This window comes from Ailuropoda melanoleuca, chromosome 2 (assembly GCF_002007445.2).
Source record: "Ailuropoda melanoleuca isolate Jingjing chromosome 2, ASM200744v2, whole genome shotgun sequence".
NCBI lineage: Eukaryota > Metazoa > Chordata > Mammalia > Carnivora > Ursidae > Ailuropoda > Ailuropoda melanoleuca.
The window spans coordinates 92,520,990-92,547,111 of NC_048219.1; the positions used below are offsets into that span (position 1 = coordinate 92,520,990).

Sequence of the window (26,122 nt, forward strand, 5' to 3'; positions counted from 1 at the left end):
TGCTTAACTGACTGTACCACCCAGGCACCCCTGTTGCAGTATCACTTTAAGACCATTAATTTAGAATATAAAGAAAAAGGAATTTAATGATTTAAATAATTTAATAATTTAAATAATTTGAAAGATAAAATTTGTTTCTCAGAGCTTTAAAATTAGATATGAAAAAAACTGTTAGACCATCTGTAATGGGTAAGTTAGCAGCAACTTTGACTAGAGAAGTTCGTCTAAGCCCAAGGGATCAATAAAGCTTATGCATTTGACACTGCTAGATGAAAAGTCAGTAAAAGAAATCACAGAGGTGGATCTATTTCTGGAATATTGGGGTAGAGGGCATGGTGGACTCAATCCCCAACAAAACAACCAATTTAATGGGAGAAAATTATTAAAAACAGTAATTTAAAGTCCTGGAAATTATCCTAAGTGCATACAGCAAGTGGAGAAATAGTCATTCAAGAAAATCTACTAAATCTCAATAAGAAACCTGTAGCAACTGAGTCACAGCCTATTCACCCCCTGCCAGCTCCATCTTATAGAAACAGTCCTCCAGGTACTCTACTTGGGGCAGCCAAGAAGAGGAGGGCTTCCCCCTCCCAGACTCGACCTGTAGAGTAGAAGCTCTATGACAGCTGAGTGAGGCAGGAATGCTGGGACCTCAATCCCTGCCTCACTGGATTATAGGGGGAGGCTCCACAGCAGGAGGGGTAAGCCAAGAAGACCAGAAGCACCATGACCCCAGAGACCACTTTTAATAGAAGTGTCACTCTGGGATAAGTGAGTTGCTGTCCCCATGTCTAGATCCTGTGCAGGGTGCAGAGATTCTGCCCAGGGGAGAGTCAGGCCATAAGGATTAAGAGCTCCCAGCTCTGACTGAGGGGGGCTGACTTTATTTGGAACACAAGGTGGGAAATTATGGCTAAGGGTATTGTTGAAAACAACGGAGATTTTGGTCAAGAGCAATTAAGACAGTGCTTATAGCTCCGTTATACTAGTGGCAACAAGCAAAATGGCAGAGCAACCAGAAGTTTAACAGAACCAGGGAAGGAGATAGCCAAGAAGAGTGCCCCTCAGATCACTGTCAACCCTGGGTATCAAGAAGTTTGTATACAAAACATTGACCCACTGAGAAGAAATCACAGCAGGACATGGAGCAGATTTGGAAACACTCCCCAGGCTGCCCAAAGACCCATCAACACAGGGAGGAAGCCTTGGTGATACAAGGGCCTTAAGTGCAACTTCTGACCAAACACTGGTTGAACAATAAGCTACTCTGTTGTAAAGGCAATGTCTAGGAAGCCGGGCTTTAACATAAAATCACACATATCCCTTGGAGTCTGGAAGACTGTGTGCATGGACAAGGTTGAGCATTTTGGGGAGCGATTGAAGGGGGAAAATCCAAGCTCCTGGTCTCTAGCTGCACATGGGCAAAAACCAATTAGCTAAGCAAGCGACCAACAAATTAAAAAAATTCCTCTAACTGTGATAGCAGCATCTAAGACACACACACTTTGAATTGTAAAGGGAAAAAGTCTTTGACCAAAATGACTTATGTTAACCCAGGGATGACCAGTAGGAAGCCAGGCTAAGACATAAAAGCAAGACAAAATCTGAGTAGGGACATCAGAAGCTGCACACTGCAGTAGAAATAGGCTTTACAGAGTTAGTTCAGCAAGTCACTAAATAAGTAAGTAAATAAATAAATAAATAACAAAAGCAACAGCATCAACCCCTGGGGGATGCAGGGAATTAGTACCCAGAGTTGCTACAGTTTAATATCTAAAATGTCAGTTTTCAACAAAAGCAGTTTTGAGACATGCAATAAAAGAGGAAATTGTGACACATATACAAGAAAACAGCCAAAACAAACTGCTTTTGAAGGGGCCCAGATGTTGGACTTTGTAGACACATACTTCAAAGCAGCCATTGTAAATATTCTTGAAGAACTAATGGAAACCATACTTAAAGGAAGAATTGGTGACAATATCTCATGAGATAGAGAATATCAACAAAGAGAAATTATAAAGAAGAACCAAATAAAAGTTCTGGAAATGAAAAGTACAATAACTAAAATGAAAAAGTTATTGGGAGTTTCAACAGATTTGAGTTGGCAGAAGAAAGAATCAGTGCATTTGAAGATAGAGTAATAAAAATAGTGCAGTCTGTAAAGTGGGGAGAAAAGAAGAAAAAGGATCAGAGCTTCAGAGAAATCGTAGACCTCATTAACTGCATCAACATATGCATAATGGAGAGAAGAGAGACAAAGGGACATAAAATTATTAGAAGGAGTTGTGGATGAATATTTCTCAAATTTGATGAAAAGCATTAATCTCTACATCTAAGAAGAATGAATTTCAACTAGGATAAACATAAAGAGATCCATGCCCAGACATATCATAGTTACAATGCTGAAAGCCAAAGATAAAATCTTAAAAGCAGCAAGAGAAAAACAATTCATCACATGTAAGGAAGGTGCATTGAGAGTGACAGCTGATGTCTTATCAGAAAAACAATGGAGGTCAGAGGCACCTGGGTGACTCAGTCAATTAAAGGTCCAACTCTTGATTTCAGCTCAGGTCATGATCTCAGGGTTGTGAGATCAAGCCCTGCATCAGGCTCCATGCTGTGTGTGGAGACTGCTTAAGATTCTCTCTCTCCCTTGCCCCCCCATACTCCCCCCTCCTTTTCCCTCTCTAAAAAACAAAAGCAAAAACAAACAAATAAAAGCTTTAGAAACAATGGAGGCCAAAAAACAGTGGTGTGACATATTCAAAGTGCTTAAACTAAAAACCTGTCAACCAATAATTCTATATCCAGCAAAGCTATCTTTTAAGAAATAAAGGCAAAATAAAGGTAAACTGAAAACTTATTGCTGACAGGCCTGACTTAGAAGAAACACTGAAAGTTCCTCAGGCTGAAAGCAAATGACACCAGATAATAACTCAAATCCACATGAGAAATGTCAGTAAATTACAAAAGACAGTATAATCGCATATTCTCTCTTCTCTTAACTGATTTAAAAAGTAATTACCTAAGATATATGTATATATGTATATAGCTAGGCTCTTTACATATAGAAACATAATATGTGTCAACATTTTGTAAAAACGTTATTTGACAATAATAGCACAAAGGAGGTAGATGGGAACATAGCTGTTTTGGAGTAAGGTAATGACACCAAATGGTAGCTCAATTCTACAAGAAATAGAATCAGAAATGCTAAATAAGAAGGTAATATAATAAACTCTGTAAATGTATATTGCTTCAATTTCATCTCACAGATTTTTAAAAGATGTAAGATTATATAAGTAATAAAACAATATTTGGGGGTTTACAATGTAGATTGGTATAGTATGTATAACAATAACATAGAAAAGGGAAGGAGACCTCTCTAGACCACTCCACCCAACAACAGCAGAATATACATTCCTTCACATGCGCACATGAAACATTCTCCAGGATAGGTCACATGCTAGACCGTTAAACCTCAATAAATTGAAGATGATTGATATTACACAAAGTTCTCTGACCACAGTGGGATGAAATTTGAAATCAATAACAGAAGTAAATTCGGGAAATTTGTAAAATATGCAGAAATTAAGTAACGCATTCCTAAAGAACAAATGGGTCAAAGAATAAATCAAAAAAGAAATTAGAAAATATATTGAAATTAATGAAAATGAAGATAAACACACAGGAGTTATGGGATGCAGGAAAAGCAGAGTTGAGAGGACAATTTATACACACACAAGTCTACGTTGAAAGAGAAGAAAGAAATCAATAACCTAAATTTTTACCTTAAGAAACTAGAAACAGATGAACAAACTAAATCCAAAGCAAACAGAAGAAAGGAAACAATATAGGTTAGAGTAGAAATAAATAGAGAAGAGAAAAAAATAGAAAAATATCAATGAAACCAAAGGTTGGTTCTTTGAAAAGAGCCACAAAATTGACAAACCTTTAACTGAACTGACCAAGAAAAAAGAGAAAACTCAAATAACTGAAACCAGAAATGAAAGAAAGGACATTCTTATCACTCTTACAGAAGTAAAAAAAGACTATAAGAGAGTACTATGAACAATTCTATACCAGCAAACTAGATAATCTGGACAAAATGGACAAATTCATAGAAACACATAAACTACCAAAACAAACTCAAGAAGACACAGAAAATCTGAATAGACCTCTAAAAAATAAAGAGGTTAAATTAGTAATTGAAAAACTACCCACAAAGGGAAACCCTGGACCAGAAGCTTCACTAGAGAATTCTACCAAATGTTTAAAGAATTAACACCAATCCTTCACAAACTTTTCCAAAAATAGAAGAGGAGGGAACACTTCCCAACTCATACTATGAGATCAACGACTTGATTCCAAAACCAAAGAAGGACATCACAAAAAAGAAACTACAGACCAACATCTCTTGTGAATATACACAAAAACCCTCAACTAAATATTAGCAAACCAAATCCAGCAACATACACAAAGGATTGTACACCACGACCAAGTGGGGTTTATCCCAGGAATGCAAGGTTGAATAATATATGAGCATCAATCATTAATTGAATGAAGGACAAAGGTGATGTGATCTTTTGATCTTTCTGATAGAGGGAAAGCATTTGTCAAAATCCAACACCTTTCACAATAAAATATGCAAACAACCAAGAATGGAAGGGAAATTCCTCAACATGATAAAGGGATGTATGAAAAACCCTCAGCTAATACATTTAATGGTGAAAGACTACTTTCAGCATAAGATTAGGAACAAGACTTCTATTCAGCAGTGTACTGCATGGTCTAGTCAGGGAAAATAGGTTGAAAAATAAATAGAAGTCCTCAAGACTGGAAGGGAAGAAGTAAAACTCTATTTGCAGGTGAAATCTGTTGTGTAGAAAAGTTTAAGAAATCCCTTATGAAACTACTAGAAACAACAAGTTCAGCAGGGTTGTAGGATGCAACCTTAATATAAGATTAATATAAGATTAATTAAGATTAATATAAGAACTTTCATTATATTTCTATACATTATGAAAAATCTGAAAAGGAAATTAAGCAAACAACTCCACTTAGAATCACATCAAAAATAACAGAATACTTAGGAATAAACTATCTAAATAAGTGTAAGACTTGTATGCTTAAAACTACAAACATCATTCGATGAAATTAAAATCTGAATAAATGGAAAGGCAACCCACATTCATGAATCAGAAAACTCTTTAATAGTCACACTTACCCTCTGCCCCAATCATTCCTAATCCCTGGCAGCCACTCACCTGTTTTCATTCTCTATACTTTTGTTGTTTCAAGGATGTTGTATGAATGGAATCTGTTACAGAATATAATCTTTTAAGTTTGGGTTTTTCCAGTGGGCATAATACCCTGAGTCATGTCGAAGTTGTTGTGTATCAACAGACCATTCCTTTTTATCCTGCCTTCTCATTTAACTCTTGAACATTTTTAGAATTCCACTTTGATTTATCTATAGTATTTTTTTTAAGATTTTATTTATTTGACAGAAAGAGACAGTGAGAGAGGGAACACAAGCAAGCGGAGTGTGAGAGGGAGAAGCAGTCTTCCCGAGGAGCAAGGAGCCCTGATGTGGGGCTCAATCCTAGGACCCTGGGATCATGACCTGAGCCGAAGGCAGACGCTTAATGGCTGAGCCACCCAGGCGCCCCTATAGTATTTTTTGTATTGGTATACCTCTTTGCATAGATTTTTTTTTTTTTAGTGGTTGCTCTAAAAAGTCATAATATATGTAGCTTAGGCAGTTACTAGTGTTGACATTTTACTCTTTTGAAATAGTGTTATAGGTTCCTGAGGTTTTCCTCACTTTTTTCACCCTCCTGCTCTGTGTTCAGTTTGGGTAGTTCCTATTGTGTGCTGGGATTTCCCAGTATGGCTGGTGGAAATAAGCATTATTCTTTGCCTTATGTGAGTGCCAGGCACTATTCTGCTGGATTCTTCCAAGTGTCTCTTTCCTGTCCTGGAGCACACGCATGTCCTTATCAGTACCAGTTGAAGACTGGAAGGGGGTCCCCTAGAGATCTTTGGAGCTCTCTCTCTGTGCAGCCTTCTCCCTTCCAGTACCAGTCTTGCAAAGTCTTTTTTTTTTTTTTTTTAAAGATTTTATTTCTTTATTCGACAGAGATAGAGAGTCAGCGAGAGAGGGAACACAAGCAGGGGGAGTGGGAGAGGAAGAAGCAGGCTCCTAGCAGAAGAGCCTGATGTGGGGCTCGATCCCATAACGCTGGGATCACGCCCTGAGCCGAAGGCAGACGCTTAACCGCTGTGCCACCCAGGCGCCCCAGTCTTGCAAAGTCTAGCTGCCCTAGTTCCCTGGACTCTCAGCTCCATTTCTTTGACTAAGGGAGTCCACTCACCTCCACCTGGCTTCCTTTTCCATGGACGAAACCTGGAAATGCGCTCGAAGCACTGGGCTGGGACAATTACAGGTTCAGTTGTTTGTTTCCTTTCTCTTATGATCATTGTCCTTTGTTGCCTGATGTTCGATATCTTGAACACATTAGTTTTATATATTTTGTCTGTTTCATATATTTTGTCCGGTTCCTGCTGCTTTATTGTGGTTAGGTACTGATGTCTCCATAATTATTTTTTCTTTTGGAAAATAGTTCTCCTAAAGATACATAATTATGTTAATATGTCATAATTTTCTTAGTGATTTTTAAATGAATTACTAGCTAATTAAGAAAATGTTTCATTTTAATTTCCAATATGGTAAATATTGATAGATGTAGACCATGTAAATAAAATCTCTTTGGTATTCTCAGTACTTTTTAAGAGTATAAAACAGGGGTGCCTGGGTGGCACAGCGGTTAAGCATCTGCCTTCGGCTCAGGGCGTGATCCCGGCGTTATGGGATCGAGCCCCACATCAGACTCCTCCGCTATGAGCCTGCTTCTTCCTCTCCCACTCCCCCTGCTTGTGTTCCCTCTCTCGCTGGCTGTCTCTATCTCTGTCAAATAAATAAAATATTTTTTTAAAAAAAGAGTATAAAACAAAGTCCAGGAAGTTTGAGAACTGCTTGCATAGATGAGTTTGTTTAATTCCCACAAATCTTTATGAAGGAGGTACTATTATTATCCACTCTGTTTTATAGATCAGGAGACTGAGGCCAGAGCAGTGAAGCAGCTGCCTAAGATGATACAGTTAGTAAGTGCAAGACGGTCTTTGAACCCAAGCGGTTGACACCATGGTCTGTGCTCTTCAAATCAGCATGTCACACTGCCTTTAACTGTGGGTTTTCAACCTGTTTCATGTCTAAGTTTCACAGGGTAATGTTAGTTGGCGGCCCCTGTTCTCCCACGTGTCTCCACCTGTTTCCTGATTGGCAGAATCCTTGGACTCCAAGTGTGTTCATGTTGCCAACGTGGGGTGTCCCTGGGGAAAAGATGTGTGGTTGATCTCTGCTCTGCCCACAGGCTTGGAATTCACACTAATGGACCGGAGTCTAACTGATAGATGTGCCAGTGGACCTGCGACTTATCTGGGTGGCACTTGTCAGAGGCCCCGAGTCTCTCTTTGCACATGCACATTTAATGGAACAACGTCCATGCTGGTCCAAGTCACCGTGCCTCAGGGGTCCCCAGACCTGTCTCTCCTGGGGCAAGCCTCGGACTAGCGTACAAAAGTCTGGAATATGTAAGGTGAGTTTGAGCACTAGTTGCCTTTTCAAACAGGTTCTGTTGTTGTTGTTGTTGTTTAAAGATTTATTTATTTGAGAGAGAGAGAGAGAGCACAAGAAGGGGGGCAGAGGAAGAGGGAGAAGCAGGCTCCCTGCTGAGAGGGAGCCCGATGTGGGGCTCGATCCCGGGACCCCAGGATCATGACTTGGGCCGAAGGAAGCCAGCCGCTTAACCGGCTGAGCCACCCAGGTGCTCCCAGATTCTGTTTTTAAAAGAATTATTTCCATCAAGATTTCTTCATATCATGGTTCCTTAGGTGTAAATAAACTTTTTTATTTATACAAATTCAGTGCAGAACTAGCTGCGTTGAGTAAAATGTTATCTGAGATGCTTGAGCGACGGGAGTGATACGCACTGTACATTCAGGCGTGTGAAACTTACAAGAATGTTTAAAATGACATTCACTTAACAAATATTTACTGAGCAACTTCTCTGAGTAGAGCCCTGTTCTTGGTCCAGCAGACAGAGCAGTGACCAAGGCAAGAGTCTGTCTTGGAGAGTTTACATTCTGGTGTGTAGCGTATTTATAACATGGAAGCAGGTTATTTTAAACAACATGGCAATCCAGCATAACATCACTGCTTCCAACAAATTGTCGAGTGCTTGCTGTATATCTAGCCAGCCTTCCCTTGGGTGCCGTGTTATGTAAAGTAAACAGTTTCAACCTCAAGGGGTATAAAATTTATTGAAAAACAAAACAAGGAACACGTGGGTGGCTCAGTTGGTTAAGGGTCTGCCCTTGGCTCAGGTCATGATTTTGGGGTCCTGGGATGGAGCCCTGTATCAAGTTCCCTGCTCAGTGGGGAGTTTGCTTCTCTCTCTGCCTGCCGCTCCCCATGCTTGTGCTCTGTCTCTCTCTTTTTGAAATGAATAAATAAAATCTTTAAAACAAACAAAAGAAAAAAGAAAAACAAAACGAGTTATCCTCGAAAGTTGTATGTACACACTGCTGCTGCACTCCCCCCAAGTAGCACAGGTTGGAGGGGACTAGGGATAGTGTTTATGCGCAGTGTGCATGGTGCCCCAGAGCCGTATAGCCAGGCAGCGACCATGAAGAAACAGTGCGAAATCGCAAACACAAAAGGATCACAATTGTGTACACAATAATTGTGCACAGATACGACTGGAATTGAAGTATCGTTGGCACCCATCTTTGGTGGTGAAACTCAAGGCAATTTGCTTCTTTCTTTCTTTTTCTTTCTTTCTTTCTTTCTTTCTTTCTTTCTTTCTTTCTTTCTTTCTTTCAGGATTTTATTTATTTATTTGACAGAGCGAGAAAGAGGGAGAGAGTGAGAGAGCACAAGCAGGGGGAGCAGCAGGCAGAGGGAGAAGCAGGCTCCCTACTGAACAAGAAGCCCAATGTGAGACTCCATCCCAGGACCCTGACATCATGACCTGAGCTGAAGGCAGACACTTAACCCACTGAGCCACACAGGCATCCCAATTTTCTATTTTTGGGCATTTCCCAATACAATGCGATTTTTATGGCAAAAGATTAGAAAATAATTAACTGAAAATCAGATCAATAATCCTGAGATTTCTCTCTTCTCAGGGAAAATAATAACTAGCAAGAAGGTGTCTTAGTAACTGTTCTTGGGTCACTTAAAGTGGTTGCGGGTTTTCTTTGTGCCCTTGTAGGGCTTGGTTTTGGCCTGGGTACATGCGGTAAACCTCAGGCTTCCCCGGGGGCTCATGAGCTCAGGAGTTTAGTAAATGCTCATTTTAGCGGCCGCCAAAGGGTGCNCTCCCTGTCCTGCAGGGGACTGGGCTTTCAGTGGCCCGCCCTCACAGGCACCTCCCCAGGGAGGCCGGCCTTTCCTTCCTGGCTTCCTCCACCCTCTCCTGACCCCAAGGTGCCTCCGGCCCTCCCTCCAGCTCCTGCCGAAACTCCTGCCCAGGGAGAGGTGAGGCTGGGATAACTGGGGACTCGTGGCAGCTGGTGACTCCCAGCTGCTGCCCGGTCCTTCTCCAAGTGGCCGTGCCAAGCAGGCCTGGCAGCTGCTATTTCCCTCAGAGAAGGTGCTGGCAGCGCTCAGGGAAGGAAGCAGCAGAAGGCGGTGGAGTAGCGACTCAGCCCCTGAGGGAGAGACACTGAGAGGCGTCGGAGTGGTGCTTTCTGCTCTCAAGATGTGCGTGGGGCCCGGTACCTGGTTCTCCCTGCCATTCCCTTTATGTCTCCTAAGTGGTCATGCTACTGTTGCTAATGTTGGGGTAAGGCAACAGCCCCAGGGTGGTCTGCCTCCCGATTTAGCCTCACACACCCTTAGGTGGCAAGCGGATGGTGGAAGCCAGCTCACCCTGGCTGGATGCTAGGTCCTCCGCAGGTGAGGTCCAGTCTGGACAGTTTGGGGTTGGGGAACGTGGTGGGGGGCACAGCTGGTCTTAATTCTAGACAGAGGTTGGAGATGCTCCGGTGGGAAGACTGGTGGGCTGGCTGTTCTAATGGGAAAGAGGAAGCAAAATAAACCCCAGCATGTGGAAGAGAGGTGTGCTTAGGAGCTGAGGGAGGCCAGCGACCCTGCCCGGAATGAACTCTGTGGTCACAGTGCACGGGTGATTTCTTGTTGGATGACCCACGCTGTGATGCCTTAAGGTGCAAGAATGTGGCATTCCTGAATGCTCTTTGGGGTTGTTCTAGGCCGCTCTTGGTCCAGACCCGTGAGTTGCATCAGGCCTGTCCCAAAGGTAAGGTAAGAGAGAAATGGCATTTTCCTTTTCAAAGCCCAAGGCCAGCCAGTCTCTGCAAAGCAGTTGTGAGCTCCGTGGCCCTGTTCTAACCCTGAGTAAACCAGACTCTCAAGAAGGGTTCTGTGCTCTCCACAGACTAAGAAAACCTCTGAGTCTCTTGTTATTTGTTCTGCAAACATTAAAAAAATTAGTGGATTATGATTCCACCATAATCGTAACCAAACTTCGTTCACTGAGCTCTGCTTGGGCCAGGAAGAAGTAAGGTCATTTTGGGCTGGTCAGATGATGTATAGAAGAGTAGATCTCGCTTCTGAGGGCATGCTCACATTTTATTTATTTATTTTTAAAGATTTTATTTATTTATTCGACAGAGATAGAGACAGCCAGCGAGAGAGGGAACACAAGCAGGGGGAGTGGGAGAAGAAGAAGCAGGCTCATAGCAGAGGAGCCTGATGTGGGGCTCGATCCCATAACTCTGGGATCACGCCCTGAGCCGAAGGCAGACGCTTAACCGCTGTGCCACCCAGGAGCCCCTCACGTTTTAAAATAGAAACATTTAGTTGTTAAAGCAGCAAACGCTCTGCTATCTGGGGGTATATAGAGGTGGGTGTGTTGCCCACTATTCATTTTTGGCCAGGCTCGCACTAGAGCAGTCCAGCTTCTCCTCTGGGCAGTCCAGGTGCTTCCCTGCCCTTCTTGGGGATTCTCACAGACCGCTTCTGGAATTAAGTTGGGATTTGAAGGAATTGGTTAATTCCAGTTATGCACTACCGCTTAACAATGACCCAGTTGGGCCATCCCCAGTGCTCTGAGAGAGAGATGCCTAAACCTGATCTGAGGGGAGAAACCCTTTGGGCAGAACTGTTGGGGTGCCCTTGTGTCATATGGACCATCATTAAACAGGCATGACACTGGTCCTGCATGCTGGGAAGGCACTCTGGCTCCTGCTGGGGCCTGGGCTTCCTCAGGGCTGCAAGGTCTTCTTGGTCCCCACTGTCACATGGGGGAGGGGGTTTGGCCCTAGACACAGGAGGAGGTCACTTGAGGTAGCCTTCATGCTACTAATTAGGCTGGTCTGGTCAAGGGAAGCCTAGCCCCTCCCTTGGCCTCCATGAACCCTCACCCCTGCCTTAGCACCCCTGGCACTGGGCTGGCTCAGGTGTGGTTGTCAGCTGGAGAGGGGGAGTGAGAGGGGGGTGTGGGGCGACTAGGGAAACACCCTGTGAATGGGGGTTCTCGCAGCCCCCTGAGCCCCAGAGGGTGTTGTGTCTATTCTTGCTTAGAATCTCCCACCTTTCTAAGGGTGGAATCCAAACGCTAGTGTGGCCCTCATGCTCTGGCCCCCTAACCCCTCTCCCTTATTTCCCATGCCCCCTGCCTCCTTGTTCTCCAGACACACCGCCTTCTTTCTGACCCTTGAGCTCCCCAAGCCCATTCCCACCTCAGGGCCACTGCCCTTGCTATTCCCCCTGCTGGCTCTTTTCCTCATTCCGGTTTTAGCTCAGATGACACTTCTCAGAAGCCTTCCTTGCCCCTCCAATCAGCCTCCCACTTGTCTTTTTGTTTGTAGCACTGTCCCTGCCTAAAGTCATGTCTATGTTTTGTTTACTGTTCATCCCTCACCCCATGTCCTGTGGTTCACTGCTCTGCTCCCAGTGCCCGAACAGCATAATTGCTTTTGAATGAATGGGTCTGAGGGAGTGAACGTGTGAATGACCATTGTGGGGCAGCTGCAGCTTTCCTGCCAGTCTGACTCTGGCTGCACTGTATGAGGCTGGCCCAGGGCTCCTCGGATCCTGCAAACTGCAGCAGAGCTGAGCCATGCCACAGACGCCACTGAGCTGGCCCAAGGAGGAGGCAGGCTGAGTGGTCGCGTAAGCAGCAGGGGGCTCTGCTTTGGCCACGGGCACTTCCTCCTGTGCTCAGCAACCATACTAAAGAAGGCTTTCAGGCTGTCCCTTGAGGCAGGGAACAGGTCCCTTTGGTGTTCTCCTTTCTCCTTTTCATCTTTTTTGGTTCCTAAAGAGCCCCAGTATTCAGTGAACCCACCGGCTGGGCAGTGCATTTCTGGTGTCCAGCCTCTAGTACACCTGTTCCATCTGCATCAGCAGTCGTGAAAAGCATTTCTCCTCGAAGAGCCAGATGAACCAAGACATCATCTCTACTGTAAGCTTAATCAGCCATCGAGTTACAGTTAAACAGTATCGGCTAAGACTCAGCTGCCAAAGAACTAGCAAGCGCACACTGCACACGTTTCAAGATGCCAGCTACTTAGGGACAGACGCCTTCTCCCAGCTCACTTCTGCAGATGTAGCGCGCACGTCACCATCAACTCCTCATCCTGAATTCCACTGTTTCTTTGTGGGTTGCTACTTGGCGCCGTCATTTCTAGATGGTCTTTATCTGTTGCCAAGCTAGGAGTAACTTGACGTTCAGTAGGGTTAACATATAAGGCTGCTCAGTCCTGGCCTCACAGTGTGATATTTGGGCTTCTTCCAGTCATAAGCTATGCTCCACAGCCCAGCTAGAAATACCTGCCTGTGGGTAGAGGGAGTGAGGGTGTGTGTAGTGATTTTCCAGAGTAGACCTCCTAAATGGTTTTGTATCACAGGGTCCCTGGAGACAGCTCTTCTCTAACTTGTCAGTAGTGCTTCATTGTAGAGAAGAGTACTTTGGTTCTCCTCCCTAACTTGGGCGTTGGGTGTTTTCATTGTAAAGTACCTTTTGCTAGGTGAGGGTTACTCGCACACTTGGAGGAAACGGTTATTTGCCCGGGAGGGCGCTGATGGGGCATTCCATATGCCGTCCGACTCACGACTTGAAGGGTCGCCTTCGACCTCGGCCTCCTTGGGAGCGGGACCCCGCGGGCTGGGGTAACGAGTCGGTGCCCAGAGAGTCTGTTTGAGGAATGAAAGCGTGAAGTGACCCCCTCTCTGGCCCGGGCCGAAGTGGGAACTCAGGGCTTGGAGCCAGCGGGGAGGTGGTCTCAGCATCGTCCCTCTGCGTCCTCCAATCTCCCGTCCCCCGCCCGTGTTGACGTTCCAGGGCAGCCCGGGACAGCGGAGGGGGAGCGCCAGGCAGAGCGTCCCGGCGGGACTGGGGGGCTCGTTCGCGGTTATTATAACTTCACTCCCTTTAAAAGGAAAACTATGCCCGGAATCCGGGGAGGTGGCGAGCGAAGCCCGGGCGGGGAGGACGTGACCCGCGCCCGCCGCAAGCCNTTGGGCTGGGCTGGGCGGCGGGCGGAGCCGCTCTTGGCCTTTTTTGGGCGTCTCCCTGCTCCGCGCCCGGGACCTGCTGGCTGGTGCTCTTCTGGCTGCTGAGGCGGCAGAGGGGGTCCTGAGGCGACCCTGGGCTCAGCGCGCGCGGCCACCATGACGGGAAGGTAACAGCCCCCCACCCACGCCAAAGGCCGGGAGGGCACCAGTCTGGGCGGGACTGCGGGACGGGACCCCCGCCCCGACCCCTGCCCTCTGCTCCGGGGAAGCCGGCCGATCCACCTGCCGCGCCTCCCGCCTGGCCCCTCGACCTCGGCTGGCTGCCAGGGTAGCCGCGCCTGTCAGGACCGGGGTGCCCCTGTCTCCCGCTGGTGTCCGCCACGGCAGGTCAAGCTCCTGCCCACCCCACCACCTACCCCTCCAAGATGGACACAGTTAACCCCTCACTAACGTAGAACCAGGGCTCAGAAGGGCCGGGAACTTGCCCAAGGTCACGACCAACTGAGCAAGGTTTTAAAACCTGACCATTGGCTTTGATCAGCTTCCCTGACCCCCAGCTGTGTGATCCCGCAGAGATGTCACCTTCGGAGCCTCTGTTTCCTCCTCTGTTTCATTCCTCTGTAAGGAATGGTAAAAATTTAAAAATGGTAAAGGGTCTATGTGGAGGCCTGGCTAGAACTCTGCCCAAGCACAGGCTGCTTGGGGTGGAGTGGGGGCAGGGCATTCCCTCAGGCCTGACCCAGTCTGGGCTCTCAGGCCCTGTTGCCATTTCACAGATGAGGTAACTGAGGCCACAGAGACTGAGTGACTCAGGAAGCTGGTCACATGTGCACTAGTGTCTGGCGAGTATCGGCCTCTGCGGTCCTTTCCGGAACATGGCTGGGTACAAGTGCGTGACTCATGACTAGGTGGGAGGGGATGGTCTCTGAGGCCCAGCGGCCCCCTTCCAGCCAAGTCCTGGCAGGAGGATGCTCTTTGACTTGTGGCTTGTGGACTGAGAAAACCCCGTGGTTTTTTTTTTAGGGAAAAGGGCTCGGAGAGTCAATGCCCAGGAATGGGGAGCAGCTACAGAGGGCAGGGTGGTGGCCCCAAACCTGGACGATGTACAGAGTGGTCACCAGGAGGGCAGGACCACACTGGCCTGGAGTAGGAGGGCAGCTAGGACACCCAAAATGGCACGTATCCTGTGACCCAGTGAGCCCTGTACTTAGATGCACTTGGCTGCCCACTTCCATTGTGGCCTGAGTCTGCGGACACGATAAGCCTTCTGGTGCTCACCCTTTTCGTGTGCTTGGCAGCTTCCCTGTTGCCTGCAGGGCTCCCCGGCCAGCTGCCTGGTTGCCCACCTGTGAGCCTCTGAGAAAGAGAAGGGAGAGAGCGAAACAGGGACAGCGCCAGGAGCAGCGCAGAGCAGTGTGAGGTGCGGTGGGATGTGTGCGATGTGGGGACTCAGGCACAGCAGACACCCTAATAAGGCAGAGCCACATGCTGCCAGCTTCGGTGGCACCCTCCATCCTGACAGCCTGCGGGGGGTGAGGCAGGGCAGAGATGAGATACCTCTGTTCCCTTGGCAGGGGTCCTGTCGTCCCTGAGTCCCTTGGGCCTTCCAGTAGCCCAGCCAGAGAAGCTGGGAAGGCAGGCAGATGGTGGGAGCAGGGGCCAGCCTGCCCTGCCTCAGGGGTCCAGAGAAATGCCGGTCATCACATGAAACGGGGACCAGAGCACCCTGGATAACACTGGGTAGAGTTTTTCCTTGTGAAAGTAACATTGCTCATCTCAGAGAGTTAGAAAAAAAACCCAGAAACAGAAAAGATAACAGAAACAGAAAAAGAAAGAAAGAAAACACCTACGGTTCCACTCCTCAGAGATGCCCTTGGGAATATTTTGGTGGCTTGCTTCTTTTCTCGTGGTGTCTTCTCCTGCTCATTTGGTTTTCGCAGCTGGGAGCCATCTGAGAGCATAGATTGACACCCTCCCTTGAAGTCTGCCTTCCACATGCAGTGTCCAGGCCAGGCCTGGCTCGCCTCCCCCTCCACCACAGGCATGGGGCCAGGCCAGCTGAGGAATGGACATCCGACCCAACCATTGGGGTGCGCGAGGATTTTCCTGTCCCAGAAGCTGTGCAGTTTTATTTTCACTCTTGCATGCCACCTTGACCTCTGCATGTCCACTGCCCCCCTGAGATGCCAGGATAGTTCTCACACCCGGATCCTGATTCTCCGCACATCCACCAGCGCTGCCTAGACCCAGGCTGACCTCTGGAAACAACCCTCTCATCGTACACCTCACACACCCCGGGGGTTCTCCCTGCCAACTGCGTGAAGTGCCAGCTCTCACAGGACCAGAGTGGGCAAGGCCAGAGGGAGGCAGTGGAGAGCGGGGAGGGGCCTAGAGTGATGTATACGGCGGTGCACTTTGGAAACACACCTCTGGGTGCCGCTGAGCTAGAGATGGGGTAGGAGGCCCACAACAAGGGGGCTCCTCAGCAGCCTTGGGGATGGGGAAGAGGAGCCGTACCCAGGGGCTCTGGGAGGTGGAATTGGAGGACCTGACCAAGAGGGTGGAATCCAGGAGGATGCTCAGTTATGGCAGCAGGTGTAGTTTGGGCCATGAGGGATTTCAAGAGCTGTGACAAGTCCAAGAGGAAGCACTGGGAGGCCGTTGGATAAGCGGGTCTGAAGCCTGGGAGAGGACTGAGCGGGGGCAGAAGGGTAAGTGAGGTCTTGATCATGGGTGTGGTTAGGGAGGGGCCACGCTGTGGGATGGAAGCTCAGCGCCGGCATGCAGCCAAAGACTGGATCTTAAAAACACCCAAATCTTTGTCCCAGCTGAAGGGACCTTTGACATCACCACTGATCTACAGGGAGGATGTTAGGACCCAGGCAGGTCACACCCCTACTTGGGGATCCAGCCTGTCGGAGCCACTCTTCCCAGTGCAGTGTGGGACATGGCGCCCCCAGTGGGTGAGCTCAGGGGCTTGTAGAGTGGAGGCCCACCCACCACGTGATCCGTGGTGCGCTGGGGCTCCCATGTGCCAGATCCCAAGCAGGGCCCGCACTGGGTACCATGTAGGGTGGGGCTGCTAGATCCCTGTCCCCACATCCACCAGCACCCCCACCCTCTGCAGTGCTCTCAGCCGCTCCCCACCTTCCTCAGGAGCATGCCCAGTGGCACCCTTGGCACAAGAGCCACGGTGTAGCTCGGGTGGCAGCCGGGGCGCTGGGCACAGCCCGTGGAGCTGTGTGAAGTCGATGACGAGTGCCACACAGCTGGCCCCCGAGCCCCAGGCCAGGCCCAGTACCGCCTGGGACCCCTCAACTCCTCCCTTCCCCTCTGCTTCCAGTGTTGACTTTGATCCTGGGAGTGCAGTGCCGTGGGGGTGGAGGGTCTGATTTGTACTCTGTCCAATCCCGGGCTGAAAATACCCCACCTGAGCTCATGTTGCACTACCAACATGATGCGAACTGGTTCATACAATTCCTGAGCATTTAGCAGTCAGCACCTGGGACCTGGTGCGAGTGGGCCCGGCCCCTCCTGTGGAGAGGAGCGGGCTTTCCACGCGCAGAGGCTGTCCTGCCTCTCAAGGTACACGCCTTCCCTCTGCTCCATCTGTCACGTGCGGGTTCATACTGCAGGGTTCCTTAGGCCTCCGTTTCCAGGTAGGGCAGACAGAGGGAGGCACCTTAGCTCTCCTTGTTCTGTTTATCAAATCGTTTACATTTCTGATGATGAAAATTTGCTCAAGATGACCTAATAAGGTGAATATACTAACGAGACACTCACACAAGAGGACAATGTGTCACTAAGACGACATGACTGAATGTATGTATGTATGTAAAACCAAAGATGTGTCCACACCGATGCTGGAGTTTTAAATGAAGAAAATAAAATCATTCAAAACCAGATTTCATGTGGGGTAAGAAGGTTGGGAAATGTCATTCATCGGAGGCGTACGGAAGGCCCTAGCCTCCCGGTGAGTCAAGGCGGGAGGTGTGGGTGGGGGAAGCTGGCTCAGTGGAGAGGCTGTTTGCGGTGGTGTTGCTGGCTGCCTGGGATGGCACTCTCCGCTCAGCCACAAGGGGGTGGCAGCCCTCCCTCCCAACTTGCTGGTGGCCCTGGCCTCTGTCCCTGCCTCTAGTAAGCTATGTGGTTGTATTCTTCACTACACCATGTGCTTTTTAAATGTTTGTGATAGAATTCCATACCATAAAATTCACTATTTCAGGGTGTACAACTCAGTGGATTTTTAATACATTCACCAGTTGTGCAAACATCACCAGTGATTATAGAACATTTTCATCACCCCCAGAAGACACCCCATACCCATTTGCAGTCAATCCCTAGCTCCTGGCAGCCATTAATCTGCTGTCTCTATAGATTTGCTTGTTCTGGATATTTCCTATAAATGGAACTACATATTATGTGGCTTTTTTTTGGCCCGGTTTCTTTCATTTAGGATAATTTTTCAAGGTGCATTTCTGTTGTAGTATGAATCCGTACTTCATTCCTCTTTTGGGGGGGTGCAAATAATTGGATGGCTATACCCCATTTTGTCTCTGTGTTCGTTTGTGGTGGACATTTGAATTGTTTCCACTTTTTGGCTTTTATGAATAATGCTGCTATGAACATTTCTTTATATATTGTCGTCTCTTGAGCATATACTTCGGAACGGAATGGCTGGATAATGTGGTAATTCTATGTGAAACTTTTGAGGAATTGCCAAGCTGTTTTCTGAGTAACTGCATACCTTACATTCCCACCAGGGAATGTAGGAGGGTTCTAATTTTCTCCACACCCTCACTAACACTTATTGTTTGTTTCAGTGAGTGTGAAGTGGTATCATGTCGTGTGTGTGTGTGTGTGTGTGTGTGTGTGTGTTTTAGATTTTATCTATTTACTTGAGAGAGAGAGATAGAGATAATGACAGAGATAGTGAGGGAGAGCACGAGTGGGGAGGAGAGGGAGAAGCAGGCCCCCTGCTGAGCAGGGAGCTGGACTCAGAGCTCCATCCCAGGACCCTGGGATCACGACCTGAGCTAAAGGCAGACGCTTAACTGACTGAGCCGCCCAGGCGCCCCATGTTGTGGTTTTGATTTTCATTTCCCTAACAACCTGTCATATTGGGCATCTTTTCATGTGTTTATTGATCACTGGTATATCTTCTTTGGAGAAATGTTTATTCAGATTTGGGGCCCATTTTTAAATTGGGTTGTCTTTTTATTGTTGGATTTTAAGGGTTTTTTTTTATATATTCTGGTACAAGACACTTATCACATATATGATTTGAAAAATATTTTCTTCTATTCTGTGGATTGTCTTCTAACTTTCTTGATAGTGCCCTTTAATGCACAGAAGTTTCAAATTTCGATGAAATTCAATTTATCTATTTATTCTTTGATTGCTTGAGTTTTTGGTGTCACATCTAGGGAAGAGTTACCTAATCCAAGGTCACGGAGATTTATACCTATAGTTTTCTTCTAAGAGTTTATATTTTTAACTCTTATATTTTGGATTTCAACCCATTGTGAATCAATTTTTATATGTGGCCTGAGGTAGGGGTTTAAAACCATTGCATATGGCTATCCAGTCGTCCTAACATCATTTGTGGACAAAACTGTTTTTCCTCATTGAATTGTCTTGACAGTCTCATTGAAAATCAGTTGATCATGAATATATGGGATTACTTCTGGACTCTCAATCCTATTCCATTGATATATGTGTCTGTCCTTGTGCGAGTACCAGACTGTTTGATTATTATTACTGTAACTCTAGTAAATTTTGAGATTGTAAAATGTGGGTCCTCTGACTTTGTTCTTTTTCAAGTTATTTTGATTATTCTGGGTCTTTTGCACTTCCATATAAATTTTAGGGTCAACGTCCATTTCTGTAAAAAAGGCAGTTGGAATTTTGATAGGGTTTGTGTTGTATCTATAGGTCAATTTTGTGGGGGAAAGGTATTGTCATCTTAACAATATCAAGTTTTCCAATCCATGAATATGGGATGTCTTTCCATTTATTTAGGTCTTTAGTTTCTTTCAACATTGTTGTATAGTTTTCAATGTATAAGTCTTACCCTTTGTGGGTTAAATCTATTCCTAGATATTGTATTATTTATGGTGCTAATGTAAATGGAATTGTTTTATTAATTTCATATTCATATTGCTTATTTCTATTGAGTTCTGTATATTGATTTTTTTATCCTGCAAACTTGCTGAACTCATTTACTAGCTGTAATGGTTTTTTCTTGGGGTTTAGGGTGTTCTGTATATATATGAGTATGTGGTATGCAAATAGAGATAATTTCACTTCTTCTTTTCCAATCTGGATACATTTTATTTCCTTTTATTGCCAATTGTCCTTGCTAGAACCTCCACTGCTAAGTTGAAAAGAAATGGCAAAACTGGACATCCTTGTCTTGTTCCTGACCTTAGAGGGGAATCTCTCAGTCTTTTATCATGAAGTATGATGTTAGTTCTGGGTTTTTATCTGACTGAGGAAGTACCCTTCTATTCCTAGTTTCTTGAGAGTTGTTTTTGTGTTTGTTTTTTTAATCATGAAATTGTGTTGGACTTCTGTCAAGTGCATTCTCAGTGTTTGTATGATGAATTACAATGATTTTGGATGTTAAACCAACTTTATATTCTGGGATAAATCTCATTTGGTCATGGTATGTAGTACTTTTTATAGGCTGCCAGATTTAGTTTTGTTGAGGACATTTGCATCTATATTCATAAGCGATATTCATCTGCAATTTTCTTGTGTTGTGTTTTTCTGATTCAGGGTAATGCTAACCTCACTGAGTGAGTTGGGAAGTGTTCCCTCCTGGTACATTTTTTGAGAGTTTGTGAAGGATTCGTGTTAATGCTACTTAAACATTTGGTAAAATTCACCAATAAAACCATTTGGTCCTGGGCTCATCTTTGTAGGAAGATTTTTTTTAAGATTTTTTTTTTAAAGTAATCTCTGCACCCAACATGGGGCTTAACCTCACAACCCCAAGATCAAGATTTGCATGCTCCATCGATATTGCTAGCCAGGTGCCCTGGAAGATTTTGTTTATGAATCCAGTCTCTTGTTGTTGACCTATTTGGATCTTCAATTTCTTGTTGATTCAGTTTTGGTAGTTTGTATCTTTCTAGATATTTGTCCATTTCAGCTAGGTTATTTGATTTGCTGTAATTTAGTTTGTCTATACTTGTTCACAGCATTCCCATAAGTCCTTTAAGTTTCTGTAACTTCAGTCCCTTCTTTCATTCCTGATTTTAGTCATTTGTGTGTTCTCTCTCTCTCTTTTCTTTCTTTTTTTTTTTGTCAGTCTAGCTAAATGTTTGTTAGTTTTGCTGATCTTATCAAAGAATCTCTTTTGATTTTGTTGCTTTTCTCTATTTTTTCCCTAATCTCTGCTTCACTTATTTCTACTCTAATCTTTATTATTTCCTCCCCTATGCTTGCTTTGAGTTAGTTTACTCTTCTGTTTCTAGTTTCTTAAGGTGGAAAGTTAAGTTATTGATTTGAGATGTTTTTTAATATATAACTATAAAACTATTTTATACTATACAACTAGTTATTATACAACTATTTTTTTTAAGTAGGGGCTTTTTAAGCCCCAACGTGGGGCTTGAACTCATGACCCCAAGATCACAAGTCACATGCTCTACTGACTGAGCCAGCCTGGCACCCCTATTATACAACTATAAACTATAGTTAAAACTGTACAGCTATTTACAACTATAAATTTCCCTCGAGCACTGCTTGAGCTACATCTCATAAATTTTGGTGTGTTGTATTTTCATTTCATTCATCTCAAGGTCTTTTCCAAATTCCCTTTTCTTCTTTGACTCAGCAGTTCTTTAGGAGTGTCTTGCTTCATTTCCACATATTTGTAAATTTCCTAAATTTCCTTCTATTATTGATTTGTGATTTTATTCCATTGTGATCTGAAAATATGCTTTCTATGGTCTCAGTCCTTTTGAGTTTCCTGAGGCTCTTTTTATGGCCCGGGTTATGGTCTGCCCTGGAGAATGTTCCATGTACACTTGAGAACATATGTTCTGCTGTTGATGGGTGGACTGTCCTATAGATAGACGTCTTTTAGGTGTAGTGAGTTTGCAGTGTTGTTTATGTCTTCTCTATCCTTGCTTAGCTTTTGTGTAATTTAGTCTATCCATTAAGAAAGTTGAGTTTTGGGGCGCCTGAGTGGCTCAGTCAATCATTTGTCTTTGGCTCAGGTCATGATCTCAGTCTCCTGTGATGTCAGTGTCCTGGGATCGAGCCCCACACTGGGCTCCTTGCTTAGCAGGGAATCTGCTTCTCCCTCTCCCTTTGCCCCTCTGGGCGCCACCCCCCTCCTTATACTCTCTCTTTCTCAAATAAATAAATAAAAATCTTTAAAAAAAAAAGTAAGTGGAGTATTGGAGTCTCCAACTATTATTGCTAAATTATCTGTTTTCCTCTCATTCTACCAATTTTTGATCCAAGTATTTTGAGTCTATTGTTAGGTGCATATGTTTATACTTGTTATTTATTTCTGATGGATTGATGCTTTTATCACTATAAAAGTTCCTTTTTTGCTCTTGTGACAATTTTTGTCTTAAAGTCTATTTAGTCTGATGTTAGTATAGATAGCCACTCCAGTTCTTTTTTAGTTGCTGTTGGCATGGTATATCTTATCCATACTTTTACTTTCCAACTATTTGTGTTTTTGTCTAAAGTGAATCTCTTATAGAAATCATATAGGTAGATCATGTTTTTTTTAAAAAAATTCCATTTGCTAATTTCTGACTTTTAACTGGAGAGTTTAATCCATTTACATTTAATGTAATTATTTTACATTTACCATTTACTATTTTTAAAATGTATATCTTGTGTGTTTTTTGTTTCTCAATTCCTACACTATTATTGCCTTCTTTTGTATTAAATTATTTCATTATGCTGTTGTTTTTAAATCAGATAGGAAAAATAGGTTTATAAACAGAAAGTACATTTATATTGTCTTTTATTTTTATCTATATAGTTACCTTTACTATGTCAAGGTTAAGTATACTTTGCTGCTTTTTATTTCTTCATGTGGATTCAAATTATTGTCTAGAGTTTTTTAGTTTCATCCTGAAGGACTCTTTTTAGTATTTCTTTTCAACTGCAGAATTTCTATTTGGTCCCATTTTATAATTTCTATCTCTTTATCAATATTCTCCGTTTGGTGAGAAATCATTCTCATACTTTCTTTTAGTTTTTTTAGACAGGGTTTCCTTTAGTTCTTTGAACATAATTAAAATAGCTGATTTAAAGTCTCTCTAGTAAGTCTAATGTTTGGGCTTCCTCAGGGACAGTTTCTATTGATTGCTGTTTTTTTTTTTTCTGTGGAAGGGTCATACTTTTGCATTTCTTTGTACGACTCATAATTTTTTTCTAAGAACTGGACATTTCAAATAATATGTGGCAATTCTGAGATCAGATTCTCCCCCACTCCTCAGAGTTTGTTGTTGCTACTTGTTTGTTTAGGGACTTTTATTATTTAGTATTTTTTAAATTTTAATTTTAATTTTTTAAAGATTTTATTTATTTGAGAGAGTAAGTGAGAGAGATCACAGAGGGAGAGGGAGAAGCAGACTTGCTGCTGAGCAGAGAGCCTGATGTGGGCTTGATTCCAGGGCCCTGAGATCATGACCTGAGCCAAAGGAGACACTTAACTGACTGAGCCACCCAGGAGCCTCTTTAGTGACTTTTCTGATCTAACTCTGTAAAGTCTGTATCTTTGTCATTTGTGACCACTGAAGTCTCTGCTGGTTAGTTTAGTGGCCAGCTAATGATTGGACAAAGATTTCCCTCAATGCCTGAAACCAATAAGCCTTTCAGTCTTTACTGAGGGCACTAAGTGTATGTTAGGGTTCACCTTCAACATTCAACTGGGCAGTTTACAACTCTGCCATAGCCTTCACTCCTGCTTGCACAAGCCTGAAGGTCAGTCAGAAGTGAGAGTTTAGGACCTTAGTTCTTCACTGAGCATGCAAGCAGTCCTGTGCTTTTGCATGGCCTTCTGGTTCCCAGGAATATGTTGGTCCTTTTCGAAGCCCCTAAGGACATCTCATTCCTCAGTTTTTCCTTTTAAGCTTTTTGTTTAGTCTATTGTTGCCCCCACTGTTAACCATTGCCTATGGCAATGATAGCTATGATACCACAGGCAGCTACGATAGTAGTACATTTGAAAACAGCCCCCAAGAGAGGCTTTTAGCATTGGGTATGTGTGAGTGAGGTCACATAAAGACTAGACTTTCAAATGGAGTCTTCCAGGGAATGGAGGCTTGAAGGAGCTCCAGCCCTGTCTGCTTCTTAATTACTGGGAGTGTAGGATGTTATTTATCAAGGCAGCCATGGAATTAGGGTATAGGGGTCATGGGCTAGGATAAATTAAAACACCACAAAGCTCACTGTTCTTACCAAAATTCAACTGTTTTTCTTGACCAAATGCCCCTGGGTTACTGCAAAACTGTGGTTAACTTACAGAGTTCTGAAAAAGTAGATTCTGACAATTTTTGCTAGTTTTTTCATTGTTTTTATGGAGGGACAAAATTTCAAAGGTTCTTTCTCTGCCATTTATGCTGATATCATTCTTATTATGTTTTTGCAACTTTGTCCTCTGGAGCCAGAGTGCTGGCTGGGGACACCAGCATGGCTCTGACACCCACTTCTGCAAGACAGGTTGCAGAATTGGGGGGCTAGGGCACAAGGCTGTGCAGAGATTTGGGATTTGGGCTCAATCAGACTGTAATTTCCTTTCTCAATTTCTAGCCCCTGGTACTTCCTCTTACAGTAAATATTTGTTGAATTGATTAGTGCTTGGTAACCTTGGACTTGAACTTCATTTACAAATTATGATGCACAAAACACTTGTGGCTATAGCTTCCCTCTCTGGTCCATCTGCAATTTCAGAAACCCTAAATAAATGTTCCCTCCTTAAATGAAACTGTGGCTCTGGGTGAGTTCTGGGTTCCAGAGTGCAGGATTTCCCCACGGGAGGGGCTGAATGGGGCTGGTAGGAGGGGCCCAGGCCCTAGGGCGTTGACTTCAAGGTGCTGTAACAAAACTTTCTTTTTTTTTTTTAATTTTATTTTATTATATTGTGTTAATCACCATACAGTACATCCCCAGATTCCGATGCAAAGTTTGNACAAAACTTTCTAATAAGCTTTCTTAAGCATTCAGCTATCCACATCAGAGAGTGGGAGGTGATCTTTGTACTTGTTGGCTCCTCCAACCTCAGCCTCTCTATGCCCTTTTGCCCCTACAGCCACCTTTACGAAAATATTTGTCGAACTGCTCAGTGCTCGGTACTTTTGGAATTGAGCTGCACTTACAAGTTACATTGCACCCAATGCTTGCGGTCATCTGGCTGTGTTTTGGAGCTGACCCCCAGGGTGGTTAATGAGTTTGGATTTGCTGGATGAGGTATGCTTCTTGGTATGCGGGCCCGGCATCTGAGTGCCAATGGATCCTCTCCAAAGTTTCCCTCCACCCCAGGGTAGGAGGACAAGCGCCCCGCTGTTCAGAATGATAGCTACTGTTTTTTTCTTTTGAAAGGCGAAGGAAGATACTGCTTAGGCTTTCTGACTTTACTAGAAAGGTTTTTCAGGAAAATGGAATCAGTGTTAAAGATCTCCGTGAGTGCCCTGGATCCTTATTTTATTGCTGACCATAGTGCCTGCCCGGCCAGCAGTGGCCACAATTCAGACACTGACCTTGGGTGTTTGCGCTTGGGTCACAGTAACGCTGCTGATCTCTTTAGGTAAAAATGCGTGGGAACAGTGCCTTCCTGGCGGTCTTCTATCAGTCTCTGCTGCTTCTGCTTTTCCTGACAAGTGGGGGGCTAACATGTTCTCTGAGCTTTGACAGCATAGACCTCTTTTGGGTGCTTGGCAATTTGTTGGTTGGATCCAGGGGACCAAGGCTGCCCCTGATCTGGGTCTCCAGGTATCCTATGAAGCGCAGGCTCTCAGGGGAGGGAACAAGGCAGAATGTGGGCATGTGTGGGGCTTCCTCACCAGCTTCTTAACTTTTTTCTAGGATTCCTAAACCAGATCAGTCCCATACAGCCCTCCTCAGCCAAGAGTCCATCATGAGCATGTCATGCGGCTTAGGGTTCCCTCTTAGGCTCCTCTCAAACTGGGACCTCCGGGCATCCTGGCCTGCTACTATGGACCTCACCTCAGTGCTGTTTGGGACCTTCCCAGCGAGTCCCCTCCCCAGCCTGGACCCAGCTCCGCCAGCCTCTGCTTTCACTGTGCTGCCCCCGCCGCGCGAACAATATCCTTTCTATTTGGAGTTGACCATGCTGCCCTTTGGAGATCGCAGTGTGTAACGTGAGCTCCTGTCCAGAGGGGGTGGGGGGAGAGGCGCCCCCTGCACGCCGGCCTGTCCCGTCGCCGTCACGGTGTTTGGCCGGAGGTGGCTGCCGGCCGCCCTGCCGCTCCCGCCACCGCCTCTGACCCCCGAAGCCAAGGTGGTCGCGGGTCCGTCGGA

At 45.1% G+C, this 26,122-nt stretch overlaps 1 protein-coding gene across 4 annotated transcripts in view; it reads left to right on the forward strand.

Moving 5' to 3' along the window:
* The window catches only part of LIMS2 (LIM zinc finger domain containing 2), a 70,164-nt gene that overhangs the window by 19,801 nt on the left and 24,241 nt on the right, over positions 1–26,122 (forward strand). For 2 of the 4 annotated variants that reach the window (XM_034654346.1, XM_034654344.1), the window contains one exon: positions 7,437–7,661. Coding sequence is in view for 2 of the 4 variants with exons in the window: in XM_034654343.1 (XP_034510234.1) it covers positions 13,763–13,773 (11 nt within the window). In the remaining 2 variants the exon portion in view is untranslated. Of the gene's footprint in view, positions 1–7,436; positions 7,662–13,620; positions 13,774–26,122 lie in introns of those variants that run through there. The other 2 variants (XM_034654343.1, XM_011235377.3) reach the window with 1 other exon arrangement.